This window comes from Muntiacus reevesi, chromosome 1 (assembly GCF_963930625.1).
Source record: "Muntiacus reevesi chromosome 1, mMunRee1.1, whole genome shotgun sequence".
NCBI lineage: Eukaryota > Metazoa > Chordata > Mammalia > Artiodactyla > Cervidae > Muntiacus > Muntiacus reevesi.
The window spans coordinates 132642199-132658726 of record NC_089249.1 but is presented as its reverse complement, the minus strand read 5'-3'; the positions used below and the strand labels follow the sequence as shown (position 1 = coordinate 132658726).

Genomic DNA, 16528 nt, shown 5'->3' with positions numbered 1-16528 from the left:
GCATCAGTCCTTCTAATGAATATTCAGGACTGATTTCCTTTAGGATTGACTGTTTTGATCTCCTTGCAGTCCAAGGGACTCTCAAGAGTCTTTTCCAGCATCACAGTTCAAAAGCATTTCTTTGGCGCTCAGTTTTCTTTATCATCCAACTCTCACATTCATACATGACTACTGGAAAACCTGTAGCTTTGACTAGAGAGACCTTTGTTGGCAAAGTAATGTCTCTGCTTTTTAATATGCTGGAAGTCCCTTAATTTTAATGCAAATGAAGAAAATTAACAATAATTTACATTTTAGTGATTTCCTCATATAAAATCATGCAAATTGTGTGCTATGTGAAGCCAGGTGATATAGAACAGACTAGATATTGTCTGCCAGAAATCAAATGATTATACATGTCAAATATGATGAGATTTTTTTAGAATGCCCAGGAAGTCAGAAAATCAGTTCACCAATTATTGAGATTAGAGAGAAGTGTCATACTTTCCATTGGGGGTAGAAAGTTCAAATTCATAAAATTAAGTGGCTAAAGCGTGGAAGTGCTATTTCAATGAAGAATTATTTGCAAAAGAATATCAAATGTTGTTTGTTCTAACAGAGGATCAAATAGAGGAACAGGTGATAATTATCAAGTGTTCCTTACATAAAATACTATTCCAACCAAGAAAAATGATTAATTCAGGTATACTGAGAAAAGTGTAGGATTTTAGAAGAAACATTTAATGATGACAAGATGGTTTTGATGCCTGCAGAAGCAACTGTCAGGAAGAAAATACATTTTTCATGGACATTCAGAATACGTCAAAACTGACAATAAATTTATGGGAAAATCCATGTAAAATAGTATTAAAGAGAGGACAGTATGAAGGTAAAGCATCTCAAATGAAGGAAAAAATGAGTGAGAAATAGAAACAAGATGAATGATAGTCATCACATATTCGGAATAAGTCTACTTTTTCAAGGGATCAAAAGGATGCCTTGGATTAAAAGTAAGTGAGCCTCAGGAGGTGCTAGGTAACAAATAGAATACCAGAAGCATAATATAGCATGAAACAATTTCTTTAACTAGATAGTCCTGGCCATAAGTTACAGCTATAATGTTAAAGGAAGGGTGAGAGAGAGAGAAAGGAAAGACACTGACCTTGAGTCCCAACTGTGTGCTAAATACCACTTTGGGCACATTCCAATGAATTATTACTAGGATTCAGAAATATATAGGAGTAGCTGTAAGTATTTCCATTTTACAGACAAGAAAACTGAGTCTCATAAAACCCAAATAACATCCCTGTGACCATAGAACTAATAGTCAGTGAAGTAAAAAGTCAAACATAACTTGTTTACACAACACTATTTGAGGATACAGACTGAACTACAACATAAATTCAATAGCCAAGACCTTATCTATTATATCACTGTATTCTCAAAGAAAGCATCTAGCATAAGCCAAGGACTCAATAAATATATGTTGAAAAACTGGTGAATGAATGTCTGAAAAAGAACATGCTTCTATAGGGGAAAAAAAACAAAATGGATAAAACACAAAAGAAATTCCTGAAAGAACAAAGGAAAATGAAAAAATCAATTCAAGTATCCTAGAAATTAGTAAACATATTCTATACGAATTACAAAATACAAAGTTCTCGAAGAATTTTCAACAATAGAAGTGAATGACTGCTATGTAAGATAGTTGTAGTCTTTTGCAAAGGCAAAATAGATAACGATATACTGTAATGTGAAATTTATAAAATAAGTAAAATGTAGAAGAATACAGAATTCAGAGGAGGAGGAGGAGTTAGAATTGGGTTATAGAGGGTTGAAAATTTTTTTGAATGATTGTGATAAAAATAGGACTTTATATTGGGAGAACTTTAGATAGCCGAAAAACAAGTCATCATAAAATACACTATCCTCTTGGGGGATAAAATCTATAGAAAATGGATATGTAAACACATCTCAGAAGATTCTTAAATTACACAGCATCAGATAAAAAAAGTTTTCATTCAATTAGGCTATAAACTCTATATACTCCTACCAGCCATCAGAAAAAGGCAAACTATCTAATTCCAATGTTTCACTTTATTCAACTGTAATTAAACATTAAACTTTATAACATATTACTGACATGTTTAATGAATTTGGTATAAGTGCATCTTTTATTCATCTTTAATTTTTTTTTAATCTTCCCATCTTGGGAAATAGTGCTCAACACTCTAAGCTGCGTAATACTTTTCAAAGGAGGGTTATAATTCAACTTGATTCAGCTGTTTAGTTATACCAGAATTAGCATTCAAAAGATTAATTTGGGGATGTGGAATACTACAGCAAGTAGCAGCTTCTTTTCCTTTCTGTTAAGGACTACAGCATACAAAAAGCTTCAAGAAATATTATGGTTTTAAAAAAATAAGCAAGGGCTTTGGAGACACACATGTCTAGAATCAAACCCTGGTTATGCCATTTACTAGCTGTGTTAAAGCTCAGAAAGATATTCATCTTCTTTGAGTTGTTTTCTCCACTTACAAAGGAGAAAAATTGTAGGTTGTTGCAAAGATCTGAGGATGTAACAAGTGCATAATGCCTAGCTACAGATGACATTCAAAAGCTGTTCATTTTTTTTCCTTGCATTATAAATACCTTGTAATCATTATGGATAAAATCATTTGGGGATGAGAGGGTTTTTTTTCCCCCAGAATATTTACAGTTTTAAGAATTCACTATTTTCCAACTACTAGTTCCCTTCTCCAGGGGATCTTTCCGACTCAGGGATCAAATCTGAGTCTCCCACATTGCAGGCAGATTCTTTACAATCTGTGCCACCAAGGAAGCCCTCTAAATAGTTATGACTATATGGTATAGTCTAATACTTACTCTCATCTAAAATAATTTAACAGTCTTCATCAAATACATAACACACATTCTTGATTATTTTAAAATGATTGTCAACTTAGTTACTAAAATGCAGCTGGTCCTTAATGATGTTTAATAAGCATTAAAGCCCAGTAAGCAATAAATTTATCAATTGTTTTTATATCTTTTTAGGGAGAGACACACAATAATCAAGTCATGAGGCTTGGAATAAAAGTCCTAGATTTGAATTCTGATTCAGTCACAACCTGTTCTATCTGAGGCAAGTTACATTACTTTTTTAAGCCTGAATTTACTTGGCTATAAAGCTGGAAAAGCAATACCTTATTGCATATTGTTGTGAAACTATGTCATATATAGTAGGTACTCAATACATGTTAGCTGAATCTGAATCATGATGTTGATGGCTTCGTCATGATTATGAACTTAAATCTTGCTGTTGTGCATTTGGCAAATGTGCAGAATTAGAGCAAGCATTCATATTTTCTGAGCTTCTACTGAATATATTGTCTATGAATAAAAATAGTAATACAGACAGAGTGTTCTTGCCCATAGACTCTATCTGAACTACACTGCTTTAGCATAACATATAGATACCTTAAGAAATGATAAGTGCATGTATAATCCTGAATAATTATTTGCTGCCTTATCCAGAATACACAGCTATTTTTTTATTCTAACCCTCTTATCGACAATTCCAATGTTGTCACCAGTCATCACCTCTTCCATTCTAAACTCTGTCACAAATGTTCATCTTCACCCTCTAAACTCATCCACTGCCATCTCATTGTATTTTCTAATCCCTCTTATTTCTTCTTTTCTGTCTCTTCTCGTTTTTCCTTCTGTCCTTGATGTTTCATGTGAATACCCAATTACAGGGATCTCTTACTTCTGGTAAGTGAATCAAATCACCATCAGTTTGTTGAGCATAAAATTTGGGGTTTTGCTACTGTTGAGTTATCCGGGTCTGCACCCTATAGATAAAACCTTTTATAGAGTGTTTCTACTTCCAGATTTGGAGTCTTCTGACTTGGTCATTGGGCTCAGCAACAACAAATACGAGTATGCCCATTAAAGAGGATCTTTAAAACATAAAATGTCAAGATTTAGCTAAACTACTCTATGCGATCGCTGCCCATGCGTCCAGTCTGCATGACTAAGTGGGCACTAAGAGGGCCAAAGAGACCCTGAGCTGACACTTGTCCCTCTGGCCAGTGCATGTCCTAGATAAGCTGAGAAGACTCACAGGCAAACGTAAGTTCCTGACATCATTTTCTCAGCAGTCCCTGTGACCAATATTCTCCCCTGCCTCCCGACCTGTGCCTTCCCTTTAGATAAAATCTAATTCTTTTTGGTTGGAATTGACCAATCTGTCCTTCACCAGGGAACACTAAATCACCCCACCCAGGAACCACAATAAAGTCATGTGCCCCTGGTCCTGCTGCTCTCTCAACAGGCATCCTGCCTTGACCTCCTTGTGCAGCCCCTAGAGGTGTGCAGTCTACTTCCTCTAAGCCCTGTGAATGAAAATGTCTTTATTTTAAATTTCCCTGCAGTCTTCTGTTGACCCAACGCTCAGCTCACCATCTGATACCACAGGGTTTCACTTAAGCATTATTTAACAATATCACAACAAAAATATATCTTCAGTGGATACTATACAGTGATTTCACAAATGACTGGTAAAATGAGTGAAATGAGGAAAATATGCCCATATCAATAAGTGCTGCCAACAAATTTCAGACTGATACTAGGAGAACAAAAGCAGAATAAAACCGTCAGCTGATATATGTGTGCTTACTAAAAGGCAGATAATACGTTAGCATTTTACATGCATTACCTCATATGATCCATGTTGTTCTGCCAGGAAGGTGCAAACTAAAGGCATTTGTTCAAGGTCACATAGCCAGGAAATAGAGAAGTAGATATTCAAACTCTCATTATTCCCATTCTGCACACCTCAAAGCATGACAGGTTTCAATGCAACTAAACAATTACAATAAAAGACAAACTCTGTGGATAAGCTAAACTAACTCTTTGTATCTATTATCTCATATAAGCGATGTGTGAACATATACCGAAGAAGACAAGTAAGCAGTTAACTCAACGACTTATATATAATTTCTTTTTGTGAACATATTCTCCCCATATTAGCCTCTGACCCAACTGCAGGCCAAGGTAATGTGCTAATCTGCCTTTTAAAATAAACATAAATGGACTAGTAACATCGAAGGAAGGTATATACTCAGTGTAAAGTATTTTTTCAGAACTTCAGTATACGCAGTGTGTGTATATGTATATGTATACACACACACACACATATATATATCACTTCATCATGGGAAGGATATAAATTTAGGATTATTCTGTTTATTTGATAAACTATATGAAATAAAATTGATTCCTTTTTTTGCAATTATTCCATGTAGGATAATACAGGCTGAACTTTATGTATCCCATTGATCTAAAGTCTTAGGTTTTGATTAGAAGTCACTTATATATCATAAGTGACTTCCTGCCCTTTCTTCCTCTCTCTTTTCCTTCAGTTCTCCTTCAATTCTTTCACTCCCCATTCAGATTTTGAGAACTAACAATGTGCCAGCAATATGTTAAGTAATACAGATGTCACTTTCTATTTAGCTGGTCAGTTACCAAGACATTAATTTGAAAATAAGTTATTTACAAATCAGATATATCTAAATATGATCTCCTATAAGAAATATCATAACATTAGGAAAACTTTATGATCCCTTTGATTTATTTATGCAATATTTTGAAACAATAGTATGTGATATAATGGAGAGAATATACAGAAAATACTCTCCTGACTTCTGATTATAGCTCATATGATCACAGTATCTCTTAAATCCTTATAGTATCTTTTAACTTAGTTGCATGAGAGGAAAGCAGGTTTCTGAAGACAACAGAACAAACACATTTTTCCCCCAGTGCCCTTTAAATCATCCAAAATCTTTCAATACTTTATGGCAGTATCTATAGTTTTAAATAAGCCCAATCTTGTAGCATGAGTATGGGCACTGGACCTGTGTCTAAAGGATAGTGAAATTCAGTGAAAAATAATTTAGTTCTGGACCAAAAAGGGTTATAAACATTCTCCTTAAATTGAACAAATTACCAGTTATCCAGAAAGTATAATGCATTGGCTTCTCTTCAAAAGAGCAACACTAATGCTAGCAATACTGCCAAATTCCTCCTTTCCTATATTCCCCTTTTCCTAGAGAAAGTGATTAAAAGACCAAATTTCATGCCAGCTGGATGCTTAAGAGCGTCAAAGGTCTTCTGTCAGGATTCAGAACTTGATATGGCTTAGAAAACACTATGCTAATAGATAACCTCCTCAACATTATAAATCAAAGCCATATGACCACATTAAAATTCTATCAGCTAGTATCAATACACTGTGGCTGATAAAGTACAGTTGACCTACCTCTGGGAGATAGAATGATACAAAAGTTAAGCTCTGGCTTGGGGAGTGTAGCTACTTTTCACAATTGAGATTATTCATTCTCAACAAATAGCCAATTCTCTCTACCTCTGTATCTTTATTGATTTTATTTAATTGAGACCTTAGGAGAAAGGAAGAGGAGACTCCTTGAGTTGAGTCAGGAAAAGAAAATATGTTCGAAGGTTACAATGGACATTTTGCTACTTTGAATTGTTCCTGTTATCTGCTAATTATAATTGCAAAGAGTAATAGCCTTCCTATAAAATTTAAAATCTTAGATCTTCTGAAAACTATTAAATGCATCTCAATAATCTTACATCTGTACCTTACAATTGCATTACAAACTTTTTCTGATGAAACCTACAGTAAGAAATACATCCAAAATCTTGACAGAGTGCAAACACACAAACATAAAAAATACAAGTTTAATCAAATAATACTTACCTTTACTATGTATAATGCTTTCTACCCTATTTTAGTACAATTTATTTTAAAAAATAACTTTAGTAGCTAATACATTTTCTTCAAGGCTCACTAATAGCCTGTATCCTGCAATTTAAAGACACTGAATGATTCCAATGTGTGTGTTCAATCCGATAGGACTTCTGCAGGCATTATTTAAAGACAGAGACCATTGATAAAAGGAGTCAATAAAAAGTACTCAATCATGATAAGCACACAGATCTATTGTAGCAATAAAGATACTATAATTATTAAATTTTGAAATAACTAATAATCTAAAGGACACATACATTTAATCTTTTGCTTATCCTTCCAAAGATTCATTAATTTAAAATATAAGGGAAGTTGGCTTGATACAGGCAAGGTTCAATATTAAGGCCCTAGAAATGGATGAACAGCAGTCATAAAGCTTACAAACCCAGGTGTTTTGCCAATCAAATTTAACACAGTATAAAAGAAAAATACTTGAACAAAATATCAAAAAACTTCTATTATTAAATTTCTCCAATATCCTATAAATTGTCATATTTTAGATATGGTGTACTAATTAATTAGTGTACTGCCCGACTCCTCTGACCATGGGGATTCTCCAGGCAAGAATACTGTAGTGGGTTGCCATGGGATCTTCCTAGTGCAGGTATCAAACTCAGGTCTCCCACACTGCAGGCAGATTCTTTACCAGCTAAGTCACTAGGGATGTCCAACAATGCTGGAGTGGGTAGCCTATCCCTTCTCCATGGGATCTTTCTGACCCAGGAATCGAGCCAGGGTCTCACGTGTTGCAGACAGATTCTTTATCAACTGAGCTACCAGGGAAGTCCAATTAAAATCCAATTTGCTAATGACAGTGCCTATGTAGGAAAATCCTGGATTTTACTCTCTTAATAGCCTGGGAAGTTTGTTTCCATTGTTGAATTTGAAACACATAAAATTTCTGATGAAAAAGCATGTGATCCCGTTTAAAAATTCTTCTACAAAAGCAAGAAAGCAGGCAATATGGTGCTCCAAAAAAAAGAGCAATACATTTTATTTTCTCTTATACATAGACATGTCCATGGCAATCTGTAGTGGATCAACAAAGCTTTAAGAACAATGAAATGCAGAAATGAGTCAAGTCCAACTTCTGTCCCAACTCAGGAAAATCCTCTCTAGAGCATCCTTTAGAGATGACTATTAAGAAATCAACACTGCATATTCATTGGAAGGACTGATGCTGAAGCAAAAGGTCTAATACTTCGGCCACTTGATGTAAAGAGCTGACTCACTGGAAAAGACCCTAATGCTGGGAAAGATTGAAGGCAGGAGGAGAAAGGGGTGAAAGAGAAAGAGATGGCATCACCATCTCTTGGATGGCATCACCGACTCAATGGACATGAGTTTGCATAAACTCTAGGAGATGGTGAAGGGAAGGGAAGCCTGAAGTGCTGCAGTTCATGGGGTTGCAAAGAGTTGGGTACAACGTAGCAACTGAACAACTGCATTATTTATGGTTTAAGGTTACCATCCTTCCTGCAAAAGTGTGGAGAAAGGCATCAAAGGTAGGACTTTATGATGACTGCTGTTTATATTGAAGCCAGACATTTATATAACATCTTTTAGAAAGATATTATTTTGAAGCATGTAAGGGGAAGCCCACTGTATCATCTAATACTCTGTTAAACGAGAGAGTTGAAAATACCAACTAATAAAGCTTCCTGTAGCTCTTCCATGTTAGAAATATGTTGTCTATAATGTTTTATTGTATGTATGACATTTTGAACAGGATGTGGTAGAAAGGTGATCTGATTTCTAACCAAAAGTTTCAAATGGCTCGAGAGGCGTATTTCTACAGTGGTTACATGCCCTGTTATGATCATACACCTCATATATTTCATAAGAAATTGGAAACTTTGATTTGCTTTTCAGGTATTAAGCTACAAAAAAGAAAGGCCTTTAATTCCTATTGATTTCAATAGTCAACACTGTAGGAATTAGTTCAACATTTTGATCACATATCCACAAACAGAGTTTAGCCCGGGTTCTCTTTTGCTCAGTCAAAAAAAAAAAAAAATGATACAGTATTATTGATTCTTCCCAATTTATATTCATCAACTATTTTTCCCATTCATAGCATTGCTATATTATTTATATTTCAATTAATTATTTAACATTATATTTAATTAAAAATGTATATAATTGGTTCATTGTATTCACCATAATCTGGGTGTGGACAATACCCCAAGTATCCATCTTTCTTTTTTGTAATATGCTCCAGTGTTATTATGGTTCTATTCTTGCCTCCTTAAACAACAATTACATCCAGTGCGAGGAAGCAAATATTTATGTTACCATGAGCAATATTCAATATAGCTAAAAATCACTAAAACTATTACTTTTCAACACGTATTAATCAGGGCTCTATCAGAAAAATGTAAACCACTCTGAATATTTAAAATTTTAGAGGATTTAATACAGAGAATTGACTGCAAAGATGATGGAAAAGTTGAGAAGAACAGGTGATGGCAAGACAACCCGACAGTTAGAACGTTAGGAAGCCACTACTACTCTTAGGATGGAAGAAGAAATGGGTGAAGCCGTATACAGAAGCCCAAGTTGGTTACCCAGTGGAAACTGGAGCAAAGAGGTTCCAATGGGAGAGAGAGACACTGCTGAACAGTGCCCAAAGCAATGTAGGAGGGGAGAAACACCTTGGCCTCTCACTCATCATGTACTCCCTTCTCCCAAAACTACCTACCACTGGACACCACAGTCTGAAAACAGCTGACATGAAGAATGAGGGAATACAGCCTGGGGATTAGATTCATTGTCTATCTCCAATAGCAGAGCATAGCAGAAGGATAAAAGTTGGATCTGGTCAATAAGGCCCAGAACTGTCACTTACAGGATGTGAGTAATTCTTCAAACATTTTGCAACTCAGGTATTTCAGAATTAACTTAGTTCATGGAGCTATTTAATTGTAAATTCAACTATTTAAAACAAGTAGTTCATTAACATGCTTGTGCTCAAAGATTTATACAACCACATGGGTTAATTAGTTCTTCTGGATTAAAAGGACTAGAAAAAAACAAATCCATCTCGAAAATTTTAAAATGCTATGTTGTTCTTTAATATAATGAATGATTAGGTATTAATGTATCAAGTAGTGCCTCATGCTAATACAACAGTTCTACATATCATTACAGGTAACATTGTAGCATTTTATTCCATATTTTGGAGCATATTTTTCCAAAATGACTCAGCATGACCATCTATTACCCCTTCTCTTTTGAAAAGAAGGAGAAAAACCTCAGAATTAAAAAAAAAAAATTGTTCAATAACACTAAACTATTCAATAAGCATATAGGTTTTTAAATAATGCCTTAATGTTATAAATTGCAAATGTCTGTAGAGTTGAACAGTATATTTGGAACACATAAATAAGTAGGAATGACTCAACGGATGAGTTTGAAGAGACTCTACCATTGAAGACACTCTTCAATGATATTCAAAAAGTACAGTATAATCAAGGTATATTGCTATTGACAATTCTGCATTCTTATACATCATTTACTTTCTTGTATCCAACAGCATACATTTCAAAACAAAACTAATTTAATGTAGTCTAATCAAAAGGCAATTGAATTGAGCAAAGTCTGAGAAGTAATAAATACTTGTGATATACATTTATAAATCTACTCGTAAAAGTTTTGTGATTTCCAATGGAAATAGCTTCTGTGTAAATGCACTCTATGTTCTGTGATTGACGCAAAAGTCTTTTGCCCTACTGTAATATCATTATTAGGATCTCATATAACTTTCACTGAAATCTATTGCATTAAAATGACAAAGTTATGTTCCACTTTGCTAACGTAAAAGAAGATATCATATTTAAGAAAAGAATCTCCCTTCCTTTGATTAAAGGATGACAAGTAGAGAATAGGATATTTTGAATTCATATCAGGATGGCAGCTTAAAATGTACAAAATTCATAGACGAGTTGAAGTAGAAACAGATGAAAGAACTTGCTTAAAAATGACATGTCTTTTTAAAAACTGGTAGGATATGAATGAGGTTGTTCCTTGTATTATCTCAAAAGAATATTAAATGTTTTTGGGCATGTCGACATAACTGTATTTGTTAATAAGGTAAGAATAAAGTGACTGATTCACATTAAAGCAGCTGCAAAGCTACAAAAAAAAAAGTCATCTGAAATTTATATATTAAGCTAGAGCAGAGTTACATTCCCCTTGATTTTCTAGATCTAGAAACACTGGGTGCTAATGCATGACCTGTGTGGTTCTGGAATGTCCTGTTCTTTGCTACATCACCTGATGAAACATCAACTTAGATCTTTCAGGTATTATAAAATACAATTTGAAGACTAGAGAAAAAGTTCATTTCTCCATATACAGATTAAATAGTTCTATTAAGTATAAAATATCAATAAGTAGTAAATGTGGTAGCAATCTAATATCTAGTATCTCATAATTTAGTGAAAATGTTAATTTGTATTGATAGCAAATTACAATGTGTTCCAGACATCCCTGCATTTATTTAAAGTAAGGGAGGTACCAAGTGTTATTGTACTGAATAGATGCATCATTAAATACTTCAACAAGAATGTCCAAATACCTCAAGTGAATCCCTCAGAGACTTATCAGTGAATATCATTATTAGACATAAGGGACATTTTGACATTTAATATATTGCTTAACTAACCTTAAGAGGCAAAGTTAAAATGATAAGAATGTTGAAATTATTAAATGGAACATCATTATAAGTCTTCTAATCCAAACAGAGAAGGTGATTTATAGAATGATAGGTATAGTTGGTGGATCACAGAATGGATTCCCTTTTGTATGATAACAAAATGTAAGAAAAGGTTTGCTTTTCTTGATTCTTTTCTCTAAAACAGACACTCTGGCATTTACGAGATAGAAATGTATCATTTGACCTTTAAACTTCTGTTTCATTAGTGTAACCACAAGCAACAGAGTCACTGATTGACACATTTGCACTTTCAGGCCTTTAGCACTTAAAGTTATTTGATAACTGTTATGCCACTATTTGCTTTTTATGAGACACTTGCAGGAATATGTTACATTAAAAATAAAGTATAACATGTAAAGCTTAATAAATAATAGCATATAATTCAGTAAAGTGTACTCGAGTACTAGATTTCTGTACTTTGATGTGAAGGCGTGTTTGCATGAGGGAAGATTTTGTTTTGTTTGTTTTGTTTTCTAATGAATTAGATAATTACACCAAATAATTGAAAGTGAAAACATAAACTATAACTCTGTGACATTACTTTTGATGAAAAATATCTCACCTGACTTACACTCAAATAGTCCTTAAGCTCTTCTGTACTGGTCTATGAACAGAGTAAATACCAGTTGCAGGAAAAATAACTGATGCAATTTAACATTTTTTTAAGAGAGAGAGGGGTTCTTGTAACTATATATGTTAAAAGTGTTTAAAACCTACAGTCAATGTAAAAGGATAAAAAAAAAGATGAAATCAGTCCCTAGAGGATTCTAGAATTACTGTAAACTAATTACTTTGAGTAATGCGGATCAGATTTGTTTCATATGACAAAAAAAAAGAGAAACATTCTGTTTATTTTTTAAGAAAACCGTAATTGGTAAGAAACATTATTCAAAAGAAACAGAGATACTATTCTTTTTAAAAAGTTTAAAAGTCAAAAGTTCTCTAAACTAAGATATGACAAAATTCAGGATACAGTGTATAAATGGATGAGGTAGGTGAACACAGGTAAACAAGGACTGCACCAAACCAACAAAACTGGAAAGATACTGCTGCTGCTAGTTAGAGAAGCTTCACTATTGGCAGCAGTGAGTGAACTAAACATAGGTCTCCTAGAAGCAGACCCTGAGTTCAGCTATTTTAATTAGCCATAGTATTCATTAGATTATTCTTTAAAAACAAAACACCCAAGATATACCATCAAGTGACAAGCAGTCTATCAAATCCTTTAGACTGAGAATGTTAATGCTCATTACAAATAGGCAATATGTTACTACAATCATATAGATTGCAGTTCCCATGATATGTGTTTCCAGGCTCTAAAGACAGCACTTCATCCTTACCACTGTTGTTTAAACTTCCAAAACAAACTTAAGATAAAGAATATCACCAAGGGTTTAATTTATATCCCCAGTGTGACCAGAAGTTCATCTCTTTTACCAGCAATGAAAGGTATTTTACTAAGTGACAACAAGCTGTTACTTTTTTACACATCCAGTGGCATTGTTTACAGTAGGGATATACACTCTAAACTAGTGTCTATTAGAAACTGTAATAGTATTCTACATGAATTTGGACTCATAAGCATGTTTAAGAAGGTGTAAATCGCTTACCACACCCAGATCCAAGATCATCAAATTTATAATATATTGCATGTTTCAAATAAAACATAGCCCTCTCTGTTTCACCTTAAACGTGCCACATACACTGGTTTTCTGCAATCTATACTTATAAGCCAACTACCACCCAGTGGAGAGAAAGGATATCTTTCAGGGAGATTTCAGGATCTATGTCAGGTGGGGGTGTCACAGGCAGATGGGAGGGTGATGGGAAGTGAAGGAATAAGGGTGTTTAGCCTTGTTTAGATCTAAGCACTGCTGATCATCAATTTATATTTTCACAGCAGAAAAAACGTTACCAGACTCTTAGAGCAATGTTGTTTATAGATATAATTAGGCTACGGATGTTCGTTAGTGACAAAACATTTCACTGCCCAAGCTCGGGGAAAAGAAGGGAAGAAGGAAGAGTGAGAAAAAGAAGCAAGACTTAAAATGCAAAAAGGGAGGAAAAGGGAAAGATGAGGGGATAGAGAGTAGCAGAGAGAGGCAGAGACTGTGTATACATGTGTGAGTGACAGTGTGTGGAACAGTGAAGGAGCGAGCGGGTGCCTTTGTAGAGAGTAAAAGAGAATCTGAATGTGAAAGTGGGCTGTTAGGGAGAGTATGGAAGTGCCAGCATGTATGAGAATGTGAAACAGAATATGTGAGGGAGTGTGGTTATGAAAAAGAGATCTGTGAGGGTGAGAAAATGGAACTGTAAGGGGTTAGAAGGAGCACATGTGTGTGTGACAGGGATGGAAACAATATGGGGAAAGAGACGGGAAATGTGAGTCAAAAGAGAGACAGAAGTCAAGCTCGCAGAACAGGGATATCAATGAGAAAGAAAAACGAAGGATGGAGAAAGGTAAAGAATGGAGGAAAGTGTATTAAATAAAAGGATCAGAAATTATCGAGTGGTGGCGATGAAAAAGAAAACATGAGGTGAAAAAAGAACGGGAGGAAAAACAGAAAAACAATAAAAAGAGGTAATGGATGGAAAAGAGTAAGAAGGAGGGGAATTGGAAAAAAAATAAAAACAAAACGAAGGAAGGGGAAAAAAGCGGGGGGGGGGGGGCAAAGCGATAAGAGGAAAGAAAGAAAACTGAAAAGGGAGAAATTGAGCCTAAGTGTCCAAGAGAGGGAAAATACATGGGAGCAGGGAGCCAGCAGTTGGAAAAAGTCGCTTAGGTTACAGCAAAATAGAAACAAACCTGATAAACTTGTCAGACTCTCCAAGAGTACCCCAGGACAGTAAAACAGACCTTGTGAACTGAGTTTCCAAGTGGCACCGGCCCCTCCTAAACCTCCCACTGCACTCATCTCAGGGCTACTTGGCGTTCCGGCAAAGTGCTTAAGCATCACCAGTCCTGCTTGCCACCTGCCCGGGAGGAAAGGGGCCAGGGCTCCAGGCAGAATCCGCACCCGGACTTCCTGAAATGCGGTCTTTTGAGAATGACCACCACCAGCCTCTTGACTTGGTCTAAAAAGACCGCAAGAAAGGTGGAGAGACAGACAGACAGACGGAGACAAGTACGAAAAGCACGACGTTCCTCCTACCTAAGCACCGCCGTGTCCCCTTTTCTGACCATCATGTTGTCCACAGCCGCCCAGGGGAAGTCCACACTCGTTCCAGCCGGGAGGCAGGAGGGTAGCAGGCAGCACAGGCTGAGGAGCACGGCCGCCAGCCACTGGTTCGAGCAACAAGCACCCTGCACCAACAGCATCATGTCCATCCCTGCTAGGGCTGCTCACTCTCCAGCAGCTTTCAGCTCGCACTCCCCCACCCCCTGGTGCTGGCGAGTCTTCCCAGGAACCAGGCGGCGCGCCACAGGATTTTTTTTTCCCCCTCTTCTTTTTTTCCTCCCTTTCCTCTTCTTTTTTTTATTCTTTTTAATTTGGTGGGTGGGTGGGCTTCTTTTCTTTCTCCCCCCACCTAGTTGTTGGGTGTTGTTTCTCTCTTTTTTGCCTCCCCTCCTCCTCTTTGCTCTCCCTCCCTCCCTCCCCTCCCACCCCCTAGCACCACTCTACACCTCCTCTCGGTTGCTTTTGGCCGAGTCCGGAGTGTGTCTAATTCTCCGGCGGCTCGCGCACTATCTAGCGAGGAGTGGAGCGCGCCGGCGAGTGAGGGAGGAGGCGCGGCGACGGCGGAGGCAGGGCGATCGGCGGCGGAGGCTGCAATAGCGGCAGCAGCAGCAGCCGAAGCAGCGCGGAGCGCAGCGGCGGCCGGCGGCCCCCGGGCTCGCGCGCGTTGCCAAGCGGCCGTTTCCTTAGCAACCCCGCCCGGGGACTGAGGATGCAGCAGGGAGGGGGAAATGAAGTGGCGGGGCGGGGGCAGAAAGAAAACGAAAAAAAAAAAAAAAAAAAAAAAAAAAAAAACGGGAAGAGGAATATTATTATACAAACTGAGAGAAAAAGAGAGAGAGAGAGACATCGGAGACAGAACGCTTCCCTTCCTGTCGTACGCACTAGAGTGATGCTTTGCTAGAAAAGTCTCCGCGTCGGGGCTGAGGTGAAGAGAGCAGAGCGGCGCTTTGCTTTCCCTCTCCGGTGTGGTTTACCTCTTGAGGCACCGTAACTTTTAAGTCCTCCAAGTTGTGGTAGGCGCCATCATGACGCCAGGGACTGTGAGGTTTTGTTGTTTATTTTTTTTTTTTTTCCCATCTTGCCCGAGCGACCGCCCTATAGTTGACTCTTTACCTCTTTTCGGAAATAGGTAGGGACGGTGGCGGGCGATACTGTTTTTTTTTTTTTTTTTTTTTTAATTTTTTTAATTTTTTTGAGGGGACAGGAGGGTGGGGGTGCTTGCAAAGCCTAGGGTAGAGCAGCTGGCGTGTCTATTGGGTCAGTCGCTAAGGACTGGAAGGCGGTCCCCCTCCACCCCCGACCCCATGCATGTTGACACTAGATTGTGTGTGTGTGTGTGTGCGCGCGCGAGGTATGGTCAGAGCGGAGAGTGCGCGGATCTGTGTGTGTAGTAAGCGCGTTCCTGTAATGCGCGCGAATCGTGCACATGGGGGCCGTGTGCGTGCGGCACGCAGGCGCGCTGGGAGGGACAGGGTGGGTCTTGACGGGATGGAGTCGGGAGGAGACTGCAATCAAGTATTTTAATTGTGTACAGCCAGGCAGTCCTGTTATGTAAGAGGGAGCTTAACCCATTTGAGCCTATCAGGCGGAATGATCAGCGCATTCGAATCTAGGTAGGGCAAAGTTACGGGGTTTAACGAGTCACAGGTTTATATCGTTTAACAGCCTCTAAGCGGGGTTAGACAGGCTTCCGACTCCGGGCGGGCAGAGCGGTTACCCTCTCTTCCTCTGCCGCCGCATCCCCTTAGCGGCTTGCCCCGCCGCTGCGAGCCGCGGTCCAGGACCGAGGCCCACTGGGGGTGCTGGGCA

At 37.4% G+C, this 16528-nt stretch overlaps 1 protein-coding gene across 1 annotated transcript in view; it reads right to left on the bottom strand.

Annotated features, from left to right (window-relative positions):
- The window catches only part of NEGR1 (neuronal growth regulator 1), a 965094-nt gene extending 949982 nt beyond the window's left edge, over positions 1–15112 (bottom strand). Inside the window, exon 1 of the mRNA XM_065928428.1 lies at positions 14693–15112. Coding sequence (XP_065784500.1) covers positions 14693–14868 — 176 coding nt within the window. The 5' untranslated portion in view covers positions 14869–15112. The remainder of the gene's footprint in view (positions 1–14692) is intronic.
- Positions 15113–16528: the final 1416 nt, after the last annotated feature.